Here is a 19,289-nt window from a genome sequence, read left to right as displayed (position 1 = left end):
TGGGTATGAAGTTTCAGTTTTGCAAGACGAAAACGTTCTAGAGAGCTATTATTGCATTGCACAACAATGCGAATACAGTCCACGCTGCCGAGTTGTACTTTAAAAATGGTTGTTTTGTTAAGTGGGGTTTGGTTTTTTTTTTAAAACCACAATCGGTAACAAACTAGATAACAAAACTCCTACTACTGTTCTTTCTAGCTCGAGCACATAGAATGTGCTAGGAACTCAGCTATGGATTCTCAGAACAGCCTGGGGAGATGGAGTTATTATCTTCACTTTACAGAGGAGGAGCAATGACTCCAAGGGGTGAAGTGGGCACCCCAAGATCTATCAAGTCTGACTCAAGGCTGTGTCCTTCCCAGCACACCCATGGTTTCTTCACACGGCTGTGTCTTCCCTGGTCTCCCCTAGGGGAAGAGAAGCCATAGGTCTCTTATCCCAGGATCTAGAACCGGAAATGAATCCCAGTTCCGGTCTTCCATGCTGTTCTCTTAGAACCAAGATCCTCGTTTCCTTTGAAAAGTGTGTTTATGGTTGAACAATGGCTCCATCTCATCTTGGGTCTTTTTTTGGCTCTTGGAATGGAAACTCTGCCCTTTGTCTTTAGTACAAAGAAACAATATTCACTACAGACCACTATCTCAAAAGTCCTTGTGCTCTGGTCCTCAGAAAGGGCCTCGACTCCCAAGGTTGAAGGTCAGTTGTAGGAAAACCATTGCAAGGTCATAGAATTGTTCATTTATTAAACTTGGGTTTCTTATAATGTACTGGGTTTTTTAAAGTTTATAAGATATATATAATTATTTTTGATATCTATTATCAACACAATGTAGTGATATTGATGTTATATGTACTATATATGAGTATTACTATTATACATAATAGTCTATTATGTCAAGCTAGTAATTGTATAATAATAGTATATATAATAGTATAGGTAGTAAATATACAATAGTGTATACACACGCACACACACATACACGTTATTTAAGCTAGTATCTCTCCCTTAGCTATTCAATGGTTATCAAGAGTGGAAAAATATTTTTTCGATTTTTTTGATGCATGGAAAAATACTTTTATTGAAATACATTTGACATATAACATTATGTAAATTTGTACAACATTGTGTAAGTGTAGGGTGTACATGTTAATTTGATAGATACACTTATATATTATAATATGATTCCCATTGTAGCAATAATTAGCACCCCTCTTACACAACTTAATTGTTTGGGTTTATTTTTTTTAAGATTGATTTATTTATTTACTTACTTATTCATTCGTTCATTCACGAGAGACACACAGAGAGAGAGGCAGAGACACGGGCAGAGGGAGAAGCAGGCTCCCTGTGGGGAGTCCGATGTGGGACTCGATCCCTGGACCTGGGATCACACTCCGAGCCGGAGGGAGACGCTCAACCACTGAGCCACCCAGGTGTCCCTGCATGACTTAATTGTAATTTCTTTTTAGTGGTTGGAATAATTACGTTCTAGTCTCTTACCATGTTCGGTGATCATAATACAACATTGCTGTCTATATGTGCACAAAATATTTTAAGTAAAGATGAGGTTAGTGGGACGATTTCCATTTTCTTTTCTTATGGTACCTGAAATCCTAAAATACATGTCTTTCTACGGCCTTGAATAATAATTTTCAGACTTCTAAAGCAAGGAGGGTCTTCCACTGGTTGTCCAGTCCAACCTCCTTGGCTAATTGAGGAAAGTGAGTCCCAGAGCACTTAGGTAGCTTGCTCAAGGTCATGAAGCAGAGTGCACACAGCGCAGCCGCCAGAAAGCAAATCAAAGAGATATTTAAAAACCCACTAAACATAAACACAACCCGAGCCATGCAAGCACACATCACGTAATTTCTCTGGAATAAGTTGGTGATAAGGATCACATTTCCCTTTATGTTTTTTCCAACAACAGCTCATGATACAATTTGTACGGCTCCTGGTAACTTTTACTGGGGAAAATTTGGGGAAAAAAAACAAAACAAAAAAAAGAACCATGTTTCAAAGGAACCAGATCTGATAAGGGGGCAGAAATATTTACTCCATTATTTCAAGAGGCAGGGTCTTTGTTTCTCAGACGCTTCCTGTTTTAAAAATAGCTTTCCACAACTGTTCCAGGATTAGGATGTCCTTTTAAATGCAATTGGCTTTGAAGATGCAATTCCGTTTACTTGGAGCGAGTTGCAGACCAACAGTCAACCTTTTACAAAAGGCTGCTCAGACCAGGTACCCTGAACCCTTGGTCTCTGGCCCCATTGCAGCCGGAGCTGGGTCACTGGCAGGTGGGCAAGGAGGTGGGGAAGCAGCTGCCACAGGTGGGACCTGCAGTGGGGCGGGGTGGGGGGGCACCTCCTAAGGGGGCAGGCTTCCAGCCATCGGCCAGTACATCAGTGATGTCACCAAATCAAAAGTCGACGCTCACGTGCAGGATGTGACTAAAGGGAAGGAAGGCGTGACTCTTAGTTGTAGGTGTGATCGTGGCCTGGCAGCTGTGTGAGAAGGTGCCCACCTTTTTGAGTGACATGTCCTTGAATCTGGAAGGATGAAGTGACACGGGGACAGAATAGCCTTTACAGCCTGTCTGCAAAGGGACTGGGGGAGGGAAGGTGGTGGACTGTGACAGTGGGCCACGCATGTACAGGGTATTCACGGTACTCTTCTTGCTACTATGTTGGGAGATTTTCATAATAAATGCTTTCATACTGGACACTATTTTTTTCAGGAAAGTGTGTGCTCCTTGCCAAGGAAGAGGCAGAGAGAGCCTGTGGGAGTTGGGATGGTATCGGTGGATTTGAGGCTCGGTTATTTGCACAGCAAGCAGGTGTGTGTGTTTGTGTGTGAGTATCCATGAGTGTGTGTATAAGGCTGGGGAAAAAGGAAACAGGATTTAAAATTGGCTTATAACCTTTTTGGGGTGGTGGTGGTGGTGGTCTGAGAACCGCTGCCGACAGCATGAAAACTTCAAGGACACCCCCCACAAAACAAACAAGAAGAAATACACAAATGTATTCTCTGGGGTTCAAGGATTCCCTGAAGCCCACTGCACCCCTCTGGGTAAGAACTCCTAATTCAGTGCCTGGCCCTCCATTTCTAAGACATAAAGAGACTCTGTACCTCTTCTGCGTGGCAGTGCATACATAAAAAAGCAGCAGGCAAGATGAAACAAATCTTTCCTAAGGCGAGCAGAACACCAAGCCACCACCTCTCCAGGGCTTCGGGGCTCTGGGCAAATGAGCACAGACACTGAGCCTGTTTTTCCATCAGGAAAATGCATTCTCACCTCTCCCGCCTCACCTGTAAGGTGGCTCTGAGGACAGAAGGATGCAAGTTGCATCACCCCAAAAACCGTGAGCTTTTCACCTTGTACTCAAGCGTGGAGCCGTGACCAGCTTGGGGATGGTGACACAGTGACTTCCCCAAGGGGATACACGATGGTCCCACCTCAGCTGGAGGAAGCCTTAGGAACCATCTCAAGGCACATACTGGAAGCTGCTCCCCCTTCCAGAGAGGATGAGGCGCACATCAGAGCTCAGGGAGCCCACAGGCCCACATCACTGCTGGTGACGGAGAAGCAAGGCTGTCTCATGGGCACCAGGGAATCTTGGGGGCCTTTCGTCCAAAAATCGCCCAGAAATGGGCAATTTCCAAGGGCCCGGACTGTCTGGGGTGATCTCCACATCCCCTACCCTACCTCGATTCACGGTGTCCTCTCAGCCTCACCCTGAGATGAGTCTACGTCACCGAATACCTGGCTCTGAAAAGCTGCCTTTTGGAAAGCCCGTCTGTCTCAGATGAAGGTTAACATCCGCAGCGACATGGTGTTTGGTGATGGGGACTCACTTCACCTCTGTGCTCAGCCCCAACCTGTCACCTCGAGTCCCAGCAGGAGGAAAACCTCAAACAAGCCAAACCGAGGGCCATGCTGTGAGGCACCTGCCCAGCCGCCTCCACACTGCCACGGTCTGCAAAGACAAGTGGGTCCGCAAAGACAAGCAGGTCTCCTGCCTAGGAAACAGGACAACTAGACATTACACAGTGGGGGTCCTGGGACAAAAACTTAAAAACACGGAATAAAGTGTGACCTTAATAGTAATTTCTTAGTATTGATTCATGAATTCTAACAAACATACCATGTTAACGTGTTCAGCACAGGGGAAGTTATGCGGGGTTTATGGGAACCCCTTTGTATTATCTTTGTGATTTTTCTGCAAATCTAAAACTGTCTAAAACGTCAAGTTTATTAAAATGTAAAAACGAGTTGGTAAATACCTGTGATTCCCCGGGTGCGATAAAGCCGATAAAGCCCGTGGAGTCAGGCGGCAGAGAGGCAGCATGCAGGGGGCGGGGGTGAGCAGCTCCACCTTGGCTGGGGAAGGGAAGCCAGCAGGGACCTTGGCCCAGAGACACAGAACAGAGAAGGGTCTCAGCATCCACCCCACCAGGAGGGGCTGGGGCCGTGTCCCCTGAGATTTCCCAAAGAGGCTAATCCTGGCGGGGAACACTGTAGGCCTGCCGTCCTGGCGTCCCCGGCTCCTCCCCTTCCGAGCCTGCGCAGCCTTGGGGGTCAGAGGCTCTCTGCCACATTTTTCAGGATGAAGGCTGTGCCCAGGCTGCTCAGATTCAAAAGATTGATCATCTTTGTCTGAGAGAAGATGACCTGGGGTGTCTCATCTCTCTGGGGACAGGGAGAAGAAAAGCTGGGCAGATCTGCAACGTCCTTGGCAACTCCTGAGCTCATCCCCAGTGATGTCCGAGCTTCAGGAATGTTCTAGGGGATTTCAGCTGAGTTCAAATGGCTAACTCCCACCTCCCAACCCTGACTATGGGTTTGTTTCGTGGTATGAGGACTGCCTAGTGGCCTCGCCCCCCATGTAGACCAGCCCTCAGTGAACTGTGCAAGAATCTTTCTTCCAATTGCAGGGCCCTTACCAAGGGCCACCTGCTCTAGGGACAGTGAGGTTACTACCAACCATCTCAGAGACCTTCTGTATCCTGGGGTGCCCCCTACAAACTTCCCAAATTGGCTCTGTGGCCCTAGAAGCTGCTCAAACACTGAGGATTTAAGCAAGAATGTTCCATCTGGTTTTCCACCCACTGTGGGGCTGGTTTGCCTCTGTGACACCACACGTGAAGGTTACTGCAAGGAAAATAATATTTAAATGAAAGGGGAAAAAAAAAGATTGTTTTGTATTAAAATATTTTATATTAATCATTCAAACTTAATTTTATACAACGAATGCATACATCGCCCAGGTGTCTGTCTCCGAAGGGAAGTCGGGGAGGCATGGGGGTGGTGCGCCTGGGCGCTGGTACGAGCAGATGAAAGGCAAGGAGTCACCGCGCTTCCTCTACTCGTCCTGTGCTCCAGGTGGAGGAAGAAGACCCGGTGCTGTCACTCCACAGGGACACCGCGGAGAGGAGCGTCTGCAGGCACCTCTCCGGGCCTCTCTGCTGGGCGAGCCCCCAGAGCCCGAGGCCCTCCGACCAGCGAGTCCTTGACATAACAGTGGCTGTGACATGTCACAACGCGAACGGGGACCACTGTGAGCGTGTGTGTGCGTGTGTATGTGTGTATAGATAGACTTGAGTTTTCTCCTTTTGCATAACCGCCCCCGCGGCCGTCCCGCCTGGCGCTCGTGGCCGCTGACCGGGGCCTAGGCGGCGGGCATGTCGGCCTTGCTGAGCGCGATGGCCAGCTCCAGGTCCTCCTGCTCCTGTCGCCGCAGCCGCGCCAGCCTCTCCTGCTCCGCCTTCTCGCTCTCCCGCTTGGCCCACGCCAGCTGCTGCTCCTCATTGCCAAACTGCAAAGGAAAATGGAGGTTGGGTTACTTGGCCTGGGCGCTGCAACCTGCCGCTCAGGGGTGGGGGCCGGGCCCCGAGGACGCCCCTCGCGTGCTGTCAGGGTGCAGGGAAATGCAGTGCTGGGGGCACTGGGCGGGGTGGGGCTGCCTGGCGTGCACGTGAAAACCAGACAAAGCCAGAAGCCCAGGTCTTGGTTGGGAGCCGGGAGGGGACACGCATGGCCCAGTCCTGACCCGCAGTCGCATGCACTGAGAAACAGGGCTGAGTCTGACCCCAACTACCACCTCGGACCTCAGAGAAACCAGCCACCCGGCCCCCTGCGGGAAACCAAAGCAGGCAATGCTAGGCATCGGTCTGGGGACACGGGGAGTTCCCGTGAGCCCCGGGTCAGAGTCTCCGAGGCTTCACAGGGTGAGGGACAGGTCCCCGCTCCGCTTGGCCTCCTCTCCGGGCACGGTGGGGGCATCTCTGAGAGCGGCCGTGGAGCAGAGGTCAGCTGAACCGAGGAGCTCGAACAGCGAGCCTCCAGCAGGCCGACGACACCAGCGGGTGGGAGGCGCTGCGACCGGAGAGCTCGGGCAGCGCACGGCTTTGCGTTTAAACGTGCACGGACGACACGGTGCACGTTTAAACGCCTCTTTACCCCAGCCATGGCCCGGGGGGCACCAGACTCACTAAGAGCCACCAGCTACTTCAACATTTATAGAAGCCCTGGCATTAATGCTGCCGATCCATCCGGGAGTTCTTGAGGTCCTTTTTCCAAAAGGTTCAGTTAAAAAAATATATATATATATATATATATTTTCAAACAAGGGAGGAAACCATTTTGACACCAAGATGGGTGGTTTCAAACCATTCAAGGTATCTTAGCTCTACGGAAAAAAAAAGCAAAGCTAGACCTCATGTGCTCTTCCCCTGGTGTGAGTCTCTGGTTCCCCCACGAGCCCCAGTCACATGCCCCACGCCCCAGAGCAAAGCTGCGGCCTGTCCACGGGCTCGGCCTCCCTTTGCATCTCTCTCCTCTGCACCGGCTTGGCCAGCTCTCTGCGGAGCCCCAGGTGACACCAAAGAAAGAGGCAGGCCGGTCCTCTGAAAGGCACCCCCTGGGAGCAGACATACAAACAATCCCAATTCGACACAGGCTTCACGGAGGCCTGTACAGACCCCACTGGGAGCATCGGGGAGGGAAGCACGACAAATTCTGGACTACTTCTTCACGCATGTACTGAGAGCCTGAGTGACAACCTGGGAGGTGAGCTCCTCTGGCAGGTGGGGACGCGGAGGCCTGGGGAAATGGGGGCAGTGGCTGCAGAACCTGGGCCCTCAGTAGGCTGGACTTTCTCTCTGGGTCTGGGGTGGGGGGCAGTCAGCTACAGCTGCAGGGCTGGGGCAACAGGGCACCTCTGTGAGTGTAGGAGTGGGTGGGGGGTGTCGAGCACCCAAGCCTGGTGCTGCCAAAATGTAGCACAGGGTGGGAGGGACCAGACTGCCAGGGGTTTGTGCGCAGGTGGGTGGAGGGGTGCGGTGAAGGGAGCCTGATCTGGACCACATGAGGCCGGGAGAAGGAGATGAGGCAGGAGAGGAGGCCTCCTCCACGTGGCCTTAGGGGTCAGGTGGGGACAGGTGTGGGGTCAGCGTGACGAGCTGTCCCCAGGAAGAAAGCCTGAGTTCCAGTTTCTTAGAGAAACTAGCCAGGAAGCATTCTGGGGCTGATGGGTCTCCAGGTAGGACTCCATGGAATGCAGCCCTCACCCCTCCTGTTGCCACCGCCCATCACAGCAAGCCTCCACCCTCACACTCCCTGGGGTTTTTCCAACAGCTCATCAGGAGAAAAACAAGGGAAAAAAACCACAAATACTGGCAGAAACAGCTCCCTGGTGCTGCTGACAGCGGCAGGAGAGGACAGCATGGCTGACAGGGACCTCGCCCTTGTCAGCCCAGTTGGGGAGGGTGGGGGCTGACAAGTAATGCCCAGGGTGATCCAGCCACAGCCTGGATGCCAGGCCAGGAGGGGTCAAGTATCAGTGGAGATCATGTGGCCACACTATGATTCCTGCCCAGCCCCAGAGTCTCAGGATGTCACTGCAGAGCCTCCTGCTCAAGGGGTCCCCATTTTCAAATGAAATGTGCTGACAGGAACATTCCAGATGCCTTCAGAGCAGACTGGATTGGGGCCGGCTTCTGGATCCTGTCTGGAGACTTGCACCGAGCATGCGCTGTTTGTGCGTGCTGGAGAAGCAGGCTGGACCGTGGTGTCCGTGAAGACGACCTGGAGGGAGAGGGTTGCTTGTAGCTCCCTCTGGGCCTCCAATCAGCACAAAGGCCTCTCTCGGCCCCAGTGGAGACCCCTTGACTAGGCCACTCGGATTCTCCAACCTGCATGCATCGTGATGGCCGGAACCTGGGGCGCCTGTGGGTACAGCTGCCACTCCGTGAACGGCAGGTGACTCCTGCTTCACCCCGGCGCCTTCCTGGAGCTGAGACAGCGGGGCACAGAATGCCGCCCTGCCACAGCATCTCCCGTGTTCGGGGAGGATGCTACACGGTTTTCCTTTAGCAGCCTCTCAGCAGAAATCCAGGATTCAGAAGACTGCACGAAGGCACCCGGGGCCATTCCTCACTGGGGCCTGAGGCATCCGACAGCACCTCCCGTTGGCTCACTTATGCTGTGAGAATCGCATCCAACTTGTCCAACGGTGCACAGCACAGCACATCCCATCTGAGATTTGCTCTGCTCTTAACACAAACTTCCGGAAAAAAGTCGTTTTGCTAACCTATAAAAGCTACTTCCTAATAAACACATTTGCCTGAGACAGAAAGTCTTGTTTTTTAAGAAATCTTGGAGACGTTTCCTGTGACTAGCTACAAGCACAAGTAACCCATTGATGGAAACTCAGGGCTCATAAATTAGAGGCTTCCAGAATGGCAGGACCAGGGCGCCAACGGGGGGACTGCACACGCGTGTGACATCAGCTTCCCTGGACTCCAACGTGGACCACGTTGCTTATGCATGGGTAACAACATGTCTTGGGGGCTCTCTTAGAACATTCACACTGAAAGAGTCATGGTGCCAGTCTACTGGGCAGCAAGCGACCTCTCAGCATTTACTTGAGGAAACCTACAACCCGGAGGGACCAACTCTGGCCTTTTCTGAGTTAGCACAAACCTCCAAGGTCTAGCAAACCAGAGCCCACTGGCCAATGGACTGCATCCCCGGATGTCACAAAAATGCAAAGACATCCCAAGTGCCCTGAAGTGGGACAGGTTGACCATTTTTGAACTATGGTATGACTGAAGGGGACAAAATCAAACCAGTTAGGTGTCCTGCCTATCCCACACTCCATCCTATCAGAGGGGTAAAATCTCATTGTTGGGTATTTCCTCTGGGAAAACTGGGGCATATGAAGCAGGAAAGGTGATTTTAAACAAAGAACAGCAGGGGTACCAACAAGGCAGAATCTGACCCACCACTAGGAAACAAGGATTCAATATTGAGAATGTTTCTGGAATGACCAGAAATAGTGGGCCAAATGATAGCTTAAAACCTGGGATTTTTTTTCTTTTTCTTTTTTTTTTTAAATATTCTCCCCCAACCAGCCATCAGGGTGAGGGTTAGGGGGGAAACACAAACAGAATCCTGCATTTCAGAAAGAGAATAGTTATTTCTCCAAATTACCAATCACATCTACTTACCCTTCGTCCCTACCCAAAACAGAGTACCTGAATCATGCGTGAATAGCTCTCTTTCTCTCATCGGCATTTAATTTTTTTTCCACCAAAACACAAATGCAGTACTATTTAAGAAACTGTAGATAAAGCGGGTTTTGTTTTTGGCTTTTATTAATAACGTCGCCATTTGGATACATCCACGGTGTGCACTGGCTGTCAACAAAATTGAGCTAACTGCAGTCGTAAAATATTTACAGGTCGCCAAGAGCCAGGAATGTGTGGTGTCTTGGGCAACTGCAGTAAGACACAGGATAGCTGTGCACACGAGGTGGATCTGAAGTGCATCAGGCACTCACTGGGCCCCGCCAGGGCAGATCTGGTTTTAAGAGAGATTCTAGGAGCTGGAGCGTCTATTAAACAATATATCTCACCCCGAACCGAACCAGGAAACAAAGGACTTTGCAAATTAGGATGTAAAAACAGTGCACAACGGATGGTGAAACCAATTCTGGGAAGATGACATCTGAAGCTCTCTGAGAATAAGGTTCTTGGTACCGAGGAAGGTGTACCAAAAACACCCCCCAGTGACAGCGTTTCACAATCCAGAATGTTTTGCACACCGAGAAACAACAGCCAGGCTTTCCAAGTCCCAGGATTAGCTTCTGAAAAGGCACTTTGCTTTGCTAAATGGCTCCATGAGGGTTAGGGTTTTGGTTTGGCAGAGGGAAAAGGGCTTCAGAGCAGTTGTTCCAGGCTGGATTTCTTTCCATCATAGCTGGGAACTGAAATACATTCTAAAAAATCAAATTGCTCTTCCTCTGCATGCCCTGCCAGGGTCCTTCGATTCTCACTTGCTGCTCAAAATGCCCTGGAGTGGGACCATCACAGCTCTCGCCCAAAGACCCTTTTGAGGACAGTGAGACCCTAATGGGACTTCTGCAATCTTGTGTGTGTACTTCAGAAGCATCTGACCCCTCAGCTTCCAAAAATCCATCAACACAACGGCCTCCGGGCCGCAGAAATGATACAGTCTACCAGGGAGGGCGGAAACAGGTACATCTAGCCACCCTGCTGGAAGAGAACATGCCCTTATCACAGAGTATCCAAACTGTAGCTCTTTTCTTTTCGTTTCTTTCTTTTCTTTTTTTTTTTTTTTTATTGAGAAACTGTTTTTCTTACACAAAGTAGCAGTACAGAATAAATAACACAAATGAGAGCATGGAGGTACCGGGAGACATAAACCAGGCTTGCTGTTTCAAAGAGACAAAAAAAGAACCCCAAAGAAGCTGCAAAGCCGAGGGTGGAGGGGGTGGCGCGGAGGGAACTCAACTTACAGAGGTGAAGTCTGCAAAGCCCAAGGAAGAGGCTTTAGAAGGTTTAGCTGAAGAGGAGGGAGCAAATGGATCTTTTCCACTAAACGGGTCCCCAAACCCCTTTTTATTTTGGAACGGGTCACTGCTGTCAGCCCCGAGTGGCTGGAATGGATCGGGGGGCTCGGGAAAGTCTGCAGAACCAAGCTGGCTTACAGGTGTACTTTTACCTGGAAAGTTTAGGAGAAAAAAAAAAAAAAAAAAAGAAAGAAAGAAAGAAAAAAGAAAAAAAAAGAAAAACAAGTTACTGACCACGGACAGAACAGAGTCCTGACTGAGGAGGAGGGCAGCGAGAGCTGGCAGGGATGCCCTCTCCCTCTTTGGAAAGGGCCAGGATGTGGCTCGCTGGGGGGCAGATCCCAGGGGCATCCTGGATGGATCTCGCTTCACTCTCACCTTATCTCGGAGGCTTAACGGAGTTGTGGGCGATACAAGAAAACCACTTCAGACAGCCCCCTTCCCTCTCTTCCCCACCCCGCTCAGCTAAAATTTACTGTCTTTACCGAGTTTACACGCAGGCATGTTTCAAAGGGACTCATTTTAGTGAGGCAACACATTTACTATCACAATGAGTTAAAAAAAAAAAAAGTCATGGCTGAGCAGAAAAACACACTGCAAGCTTCTAACAATAAAAAAAAAAAAAAACAAACAAAAAAAAACGGGGTGGGTGGAATGGGGGGGGCGGGTAGGTGGAGAGGTATTTGCAATTAACAGGAGTGATTAGTTTCACAATATGGGAAAGAGTTAGCATTGGTTGTGAGGGTCTAGAGGCAGCTCACCAGACAACCGCCTCAGCTGTCCTGAGGGTTATGATCTGTGTTTAGCTCCCGCTTCTGCCTTTTGGTGCAGGTGGCTCCAGGAGGCAGGGTTTGGGCCTTTCTGGGCTCTTGCTGAGAGGTGGCACTAGAATGCCTGGGTCCTAGCAACGCAGATGATGGCCGGACATGTGTGGGATAGACGGGCTCAGAATTAGAGGGAACCAAGGTCATGAGACCATGCTTGGGGCAGTGGCCTGAGGGTAGGTAGCTTCTCCTAACAAGTCCTGCCAATGTGCCGGAACATTCCACTGGGAACCAGGGGCCTCTCCAGGCCTGCCTAGCCAACACTTGATGAGCTTCCAGTATCTGCCAGTTTCATAGGCCAGGTTCCTGCCCGAAGCCACTCATTTGTCCAGTGGCTGGCCAGGGTGGTTGGGGCACCAAGAGTGAGATATTGGATGTAGTCCAAGCCCCAGGTTAGAGACTCCAATTTGTCAGTCCAGCTGCTTATGGTTACTCTTACAATTTCAAAACTATGTGCACAAAGAACCCAAAAGCCACGGGCCGCATTCCACATATGACCTTGGACGTCTAGGTGCACATCCAGAAAATCCCCCCAGCCCCAAGGGGTACCTGATCCTGGGACACCTGCCTTCCTCACCCAGCCAGCCTCTGCCACATGACCTGCCAGCTAGAGAGACCACCTGGCTCTCAATCTCCATGCCCAGCTCTTAAAACCATTCTCTCTGATGCCACATTTCCAAAGGCTCCAAGGTGTCTTCCTAGAAGCTCTGGAGCCACAGCCTGCCTCTGCTTCTTTCAACTCCAAGACCTCAACCAGGACAAGCACCTCGGCCCTAGATGGCCTGTTTCCTATGTGTGAAGCGGGAAGGAAGAGGCAGGGGTCTGATGCACAGCGCTCCTCTGAGCAGCATGACCTGTGCCCCACTCTGAGGCTGCTCTGGCACCTTGTACCTTTTCGGTCACCCTGCTGGCCCCAGGCAGTACCAGTAGGACTCGCGTGGACCAAGGCAGGGGGAGAAGGAAAGGGAGAGGGGGAGGCTGAAGCATAGGACTGTCTCTCCCTGTGGCCTCCAGCTGAATCATAGGCATACATGGGGCCCCATGGTGGGTGGGCCCTGTGAGCTAGAAGGGTCCCTGACGGAAAGCCTTTGCCAAAGCCCCTAGGTGGGCCACACTGACACCATGCAACAAGAATTAGGATTTCTCTCTCCCACAGCAAATGACTTGTCAAAGCGAAGGCCTGGGGGTGCCGCCCCCACTTTCTGTACCAGTCGAGTCTTTACCAGTGGTATCTCCTCCTCTATCCATGACAGAGCCCAGATCTTCAAGCTCTCTCCAGCACCAAATGCTCCTCCCTGACATTCACTCTCCCACCTCCTCCCCATTCTGGATCTCAGTGCCCCCCGGGCTACAGAGAGCAGGGTGCTCTGGGTGCCTGCCACAGCTTCCCTGGCTTGTCCCACTGGCCCTGAAGACCTGCCTCCCCCATGGCCACTATGCACAGCCAGCCTACTCCCTGGCCTGAGGGATGAGCCAATAGGTCAGTTAGGCTGCCCAATGGCTGCTCCTCTTCTCGGCTTCCTGCCTGGAAGGCCATCCCCACCCAGCAAAGTGGTCTTCTAACATAGAGCTGATCCTCACGCTGCCTGGATCTCCCAAAGGCTTGAGGTTGCCCTAGAAATACCACCCAGCAGCCTCATCCACCTGCCCCTTGCCCTACCACCACGGCCACCTCTTGCTCTGCCTAGCTCAGGCCTTTGCATCTGTTGCTCCCAGGCTTGGGAGGCCCTTCCCCTTGTGGATACCAAACACTAGGAGGCTGCCCCTCTCCCCTTCTGGCTGAGATGCTTCCCTGTCTACTGCTCTGCAGCCATAGTGACATTCTGTCCTTATGTCACATGTGTATTTCTACTCTCAACAGAATGTAAGCTCTGTGAGGCTGGGGCCCTGCTGTCCACAGTGCAAGTTCCTCTGCCCCCTGCCCCCCTCCACACCCTGCCTTGGGCCCATGTTTCCGCCATCTCGTGGTGATTTCCAAAAGCTCCACAACCCATGCCAAACTCTTCCCAAACTCATCTTCCACCAGCCCTCCAGGGCCTGAGTGGCACCTCCTTTCCTGGGAACTCCCCCAACTCAGGGCTTTTATCTGGCTGGTCCCTCTGCCCAGGAAGCACTCCCAACTACTGCCCTCTTGAGGAAGCCCCTGTGCACTCCTGTCCCCCTGTTCATCTCTTCCAGCCTAGTCCTGGGGCAGGCCACATTTACCCCTAGAAGACGGGGAACAGCACAGCAGCACCCACCCCCACCTTGTTCCCAGACTCAGGGGTTGTGATGGGTTGAACTGCATCTTTGAACTGCACAAATTCCTAACGTTGTCTTTACTCCTAGTACTTCAGAATGAGACTGTTTGGAGATGGGGTCTTTGATACGGTAGTTGAGTCAAAGTGAGGTCCTATGGGTGGGTGCCAGTCCACTAAGACTGGTGATTCCATTTGAAGAGGAGACTAGGACACAGACATGCACAGAAAGAGGAGGATGTGAAGACACAGAGGGAAGATGGCCAGCTACCAGCTAAGGAGAGCAGCCCTGCTAACGCCCTGATCTTGGCCCTCCAGCCTCCAGAGCCACGAGATAAGGACACACTTCTGTTGTTTAAGCTGCACAGCCCGTGGCCCTGCTCTGGCAGCTCGAGCTCACTCACACAGGGTCAGGGGAAGGCCACCCTGTGGGGCTGCCAGAGTGGTCACCCAGAGGAGGGGTCGACCCACGACACGGCTGCCCACTGTTGTAACTCAAGTTTTACAGGCATGCCAACGCCAGTAAGCTGGGCCAACTCATTTGTGTGCACTCTATGGTGGCTTTCATGCCACAACAGCAGAGCTGAGCAGCTCGGATAATGTAAGGCCTGCAAGGGCACAAATAGTGACTCCCTGGTCTTTCGCAGGAACCCCGCGCATACTGGTGATATGGAGCAGGCGCTAAGCTCAGGCACCTGCCAGGCGATGAGCACAACACATGCTACTGCCAGGTGATCAGGCCCTTCTGGGACACTGAAGGATACTGTTGGCCCCAGGGAGGGCCCCAAAGGAAACAGAGGACCCTGGATTGCAGCTCTGACAGAGTCACTCAGAAGCTCTGTGTGCAGCATGGTGGCACCTGCAGCCTCCAGAAAACGTCACCTTCCCCATGGTCTGCTTCACAGGCACCTGCCCATCCCGTCTCCTCAAACACCTCTCAGTACCCTCTTTCCCCACTGTGGAGTAGTGCCACATACCAGGTGCCACCCCAAGAGAAGATGCACAGCCTCAGGAGAGGTCCCCTGTGGCGTTTGCCAGGAGGCCGACTCCAGCTCACCTTCCACACCCGTGGCGGCACTACCCAAGGCTTGATCGCAGGTAGATACACTTATTCCTGAGTGAAGGGCACTCCGGGGCCTCCTGGGGCACTCGCAGCCTTTTCAGGGCCCAGAACACTGTCCTTCATCTGCACACTTAGCTGGTATGTGCAAGGACTCTCAAGGCCATAGGCAGGGGTGCCATAGGGGGACGGTGTCCTGAGGGCTGGGGACATAGGATCAGGTTGCATGAGGAAGGGATGCCGACCTAAGCATGCATGGTCCTCATGGCCTGGCCACCCCCAGCCTCCTTCCTGTAGCTACTTCCACTGCCTGACCACCTGTACCATCCAGCCCAGCCAGTCTCTCCCTGCCTTGGCATGCAGCCTCGCCCTTACCCTGGCAGACATCCCCCAGGGCTCATTCCTCCCCTGCAGGGCTCCCCATGCCTTGTCTGCTTCCCATGACACTGGACTTTCCTGGTCTGACCTCCACATGTGAGGGTCAGTTCCTCATAGGTGGGGCTCAGCAACCACTGATACAAGTAAATGCCAATCCCTGTCCTCAGTGGGGGTGGGGGGGTTCCTTCTGGGCCAGGTGCTGCCATACAAGAGCCACAGGACTGTCCCATGGGACCTGAGGCCCTTTCAGGGAACCCCTCTGGTGAGCTAGGAAAGAATAAGGCATTTGGCTTCCTTCCTTTGCAAGAAAGAGCAATATTATTCACTGATGTACTCTTGGGTTGATTTTTTTTTTTTTTTAATAAAAAACTAAAATGACAACAGACCAAACAGAAAACTTCTGATACAGGAAAAAGTAGAGTTTCTGGGGACGGGCTGAAAAATCTCAGGGCGTGGCACAGCTCCTGGTTCTACAGTAAGTCCAGGTAGACAACTGCCTGACTTCCTGGAGCATTTCTTGTAGGGTCTGGTCCAAAGGGCAGATATCTGAGCAGGGATAAAGGGGCCAGCTGACCCCAGCCCAACCCCAAGGGTGAGCACAACAGTCCAAATGTTCAAAGGTATCACCCACTTCTGTGCTCTTTCCTTCTTTTAAATTGGGAACATCTCCCCACCCTGGTTTGGGTTTGTTGTGGTTTTTAAATTGCTTTGTGGGGGGGGGTTCAGATTCTAGCCTGCTAGGATTTCAAGCTGAGGTTTCTGACAAGCCAAGAGGTGATCGGGGAGATGAAAAGCTCCGTTCACATCAAAACTGCTGGGGCCTGGTCTTGCTCCGTTGCTGAAACCGTTGTTATTTAGAAATCATGACTGTGTTAATATGAAACCAGGGCACATCAACTGCTCTTGATTTCAGAGGGGAAAAAAAGAAACAGAACGTTTTTTTTCTCGGTTGTCTGTTTTTGTGCTTTGGCACAGAGGCTGAATTACTGGACGTGACACGTGCAAAATCGATGGCATCCCTGGCTTGGCTTGACATTGTGCTAGTGACCAGAGGCTGTCTGCCAAGAAACGCACACCCTGACTGCCCTCAGTCCAAACTTCCTACTCTGCACCCCCATTTATTTTTAGCAGCTGCACTTTTAAAACATTCTGGGTGTAGTTCCTGCTTTTACGTAACCACTTCTGCTAACGCCTTACTCGTTTTTCCGATTTTCTGGGTATAGGTTATCTTAAACGTGACAAAGTCATTTTCAGCTGCCTCTGTGCCCCTGAGCGAACTCACTGTCATTTTAAGGCTTTCTGCGGCTCCAGGTACCATGAATAGGAAAGATGTGGACTGTGGCACATTTCAGAGGAGGCAGCGATAATCAGTTTTTAAAAATTGCTGCAAGAGCTCCTGGGGGTGATTCCCGACGCACAAGCCATGTGGTAGGCGTGGCACCACCATTCCTAGATGTCCACGCGGGGCCGGGGTGCCACCTGACCCCTCAGCAGTGGGAAGGTGGGGAGTGAGGACCAACAGAGTGATGACCCCCTAGGGGCTGGAAACTGCTGCCTGCCCCCCAGAGTGACTCCCCAATATTCATAGTCTTCCTCATTAATAGGGGAGAAGAATGCAAGATTGAAGAAAAGGCAAAATAGGGCTTATTTCAAACCGCAGCAGTTTCAACAGTTACCCAAGCGGTGCACCGAAACCGCACACAGGACTGCCTTTAGCAAAAACAATATGAACCCGATGGTTTACCACAGCGTGTGCTGTTAAAAAAAAAAAAAAAAAAAACTCGGTGGCCGACTCCACCCTGGCAAAAAATTTCTTTAATTCTCCTATTTAACTTTTCAAGGCCATGCGTGTCCCCAAGCCCCCATACTGCAGGCACCCTGGGTCGAGGAAGCAGCCGGGCCCCAGGCAGGTGCTCCTGAGCAGGTGCTCCCGAGTGAGTGTCTGGCAGCAGAGCTCCCTCTCGCTGCGCCTTTCCCAACACGCTTTTCAGGAAACCGCTGTCCGGGAATGGTCCCCAAGAGCCTGGTCCGCCCGTTGGGAAAAAAATGATGGAATGCACATTTGAAAAACTGCAAAACTCAAAACTCTGAAAGAAGGTAGATTCCCTTGTTCGAAAGTCTTTAACTTATTAGGAGACAAAGAGGTTTTGGGTGACTTAGGGTCTCAATAAATCTGATGGGTAAAGATATCGAAAATACACATCTAACCGTGAGTTTGTTTTCATCCCAACTGGACACTTGCTGGGTTCTATTTATAAAATTCAGGGCCATAGTTGGAAAATGCAACTACATTTCTGTAGATGAGAGATAAATACGAAAACAACAAAACACAACAAAAAAATAAAAAACAAAGGGCTTGTGGTCAGGACAGCTGCCCCACCTTAGCTATTACCCTACACAACACAGGACGTTTGCACAACTGCCATTTATCCCGACATGGGACACCTACGCAGCTGTCACTGGCCCTCCACGACAGGGGACACCCACGCAACTGCCACTCATCCTCCACAGCATGGACCCTCACACAACTGCCAGGCTTCTGACTGTCACACTGCACGGGAGAACCGCGGCTGCGGAGGGGACACACCCTGTTTCCTTAGCTTCTCCCTTCCCACCCGCTGTCCCCACTGCCCCCAGCCCTCGGCAGGAAAGCTTAACTAGAGGGCGGGGGGACATGGGGAGAAAGAAAGCAGGCTGTCCAGAGCACCACCTTTCAAATTCATAATCACTGGGGCATCTTTTATGGAAAGAGACCTTTTTTTTTTGCCAACATATATCTGTGTTTCCCTCTGGCTCCTGCCTACGGTGGGACACAGATGAGTGAGGGAAGCTAACTTCTCAAAATAGGACACCTGGGACCATGTTAACAGCTTGTAAGTGAGGAGTCCTGCAGACACCAGCCCTGCTCGCTCTCGCTGATGCACATGCGAGGGAAGGCAAACCCGGCAGATCAAAGCTGTGCCAAGTAGCACAGCCCTGGCAGATAAAATCTGAGGTCCTCACCATCACAGCGTTGAGATTTTCCACTAAAAATATTTACTAAATTTTAAGAAAATCTGCTTAATGCATTGAAGGGAACAGGATGAGGTTTGGTACCGAATTGTTGAGAAAAGCTGAACAAATATTTACTATTACCCACCAGGCATCTCCACGACCAATATGTTTTTCAGCCTATGTGGTGTTGGAGGTGGTCAAAGGTCATGGAAGCAAACTTGGTGCCGAGCCCCATGGATGCAGGGTCAGCCCACCACGACAAGAGAGCAGAGAAAAGAGGGAGGAAGAAAAGTGGCCATGCTTTTGGGGTCCTCAAAAGACAAGTATCACTGGGAGTGGGACACAGTTTACGAGAAGTTTCAACAAAAGCTTCCTTTAGTTCTGAGCAAAAACAGGGAGGAGAGTTTACAAATGCATGATTTACAAATGCATTTACAAATCCCAAATTTGTCTTTACAACAAAAACAATACCGACTGCAGGTCTCACAGTTCTGCTTTTTCAAAAAATCACATTTGTTCTTTGATTTTTTTTTTTTTTTTTTGCCTTCGACACATTCTGCCAGAGCAGCCCTGCGTGCCAACCCCGTCTCCATCCCGGGGGCTCAGGGCGCCCTGGAGGACAGGGAGACACTCGTAGCCACACAGCAGCCAGACGGGGGGGCGGGGGGGAGCCCTGGGTCTGTGCCACAGGACCAAGGCGGCCCAGCCTTTGCTACCCCCTGCAGAGGAGCTCCAAAGCTGTCAAAGCGCTACCTCTGCACAGGCACAAAGGTATCGAATCCACAGTTCACAAAATCACCAGTCTCATGCAGCGGGTCTGAAAGACAATTAAAAGGTGTGCATGCATTGGATCTGCAGAGCCAATCAGGAGCTCCCTCTCATTGTCGGGGTGGCTTGGAAGCAGTCAGGAGAGCCTTTAGCAGA

The 19,289-nt window shown here is 51.3% G+C and overlaps 1 protein-coding gene across 10 annotated transcripts in view; it reads right to left on the bottom strand.

Moving 5' to 3' along the window:
• Window positions 1–5,193: 5,193 nt before the first annotated feature.
• The window catches only part of EPS15L1 (epidermal growth factor receptor pathway substrate 15 like 1), a 96,862-nt gene continuing 82,766 nt past the window's right edge, over window positions 5,194–19,289 (bottom strand). For 5 of the 10 annotated variants that reach the window (XM_038566971.1, XM_038566972.1, XM_038566974.1 and 2 more), the window contains 2 exons: window positions 10,819–11,024; window positions 5,194–5,814 (listed from right to left, as the gene is read on the bottom strand). In XM_038566971.1, coding sequence (XP_038422899.1) covers window positions 5,668–5,814; window positions 10,819–11,024 — 353 coding nt within the window. In that variant the 3' untranslated portion in view covers window positions 5,194–5,667. Of the gene's footprint in view, window positions 5,815–10,818; window positions 11,025–11,613; window positions 11,774–19,289 lie in introns of those variants that run through there. The other 5 variants (XM_038566979.1, XM_038566978.1, XM_038566977.1 and 2 more) reach the window with 4 other exon arrangements.

The sequence above is a fragment of the Canis lupus genome, chromosome 20, assembly GCF_011100685.1.
Source record: "Canis lupus familiaris isolate Mischka breed German Shepherd chromosome 20, alternate assembly UU_Cfam_GSD_1.0, whole genome shotgun sequence".
NCBI lineage: Eukaryota > Metazoa > Chordata > Mammalia > Carnivora > Canidae > Canis > Canis lupus.
Note: the sequence above shows the minus strand (reverse complement) of the source record. Positions and strands in the feature narration are given on the sequence as shown.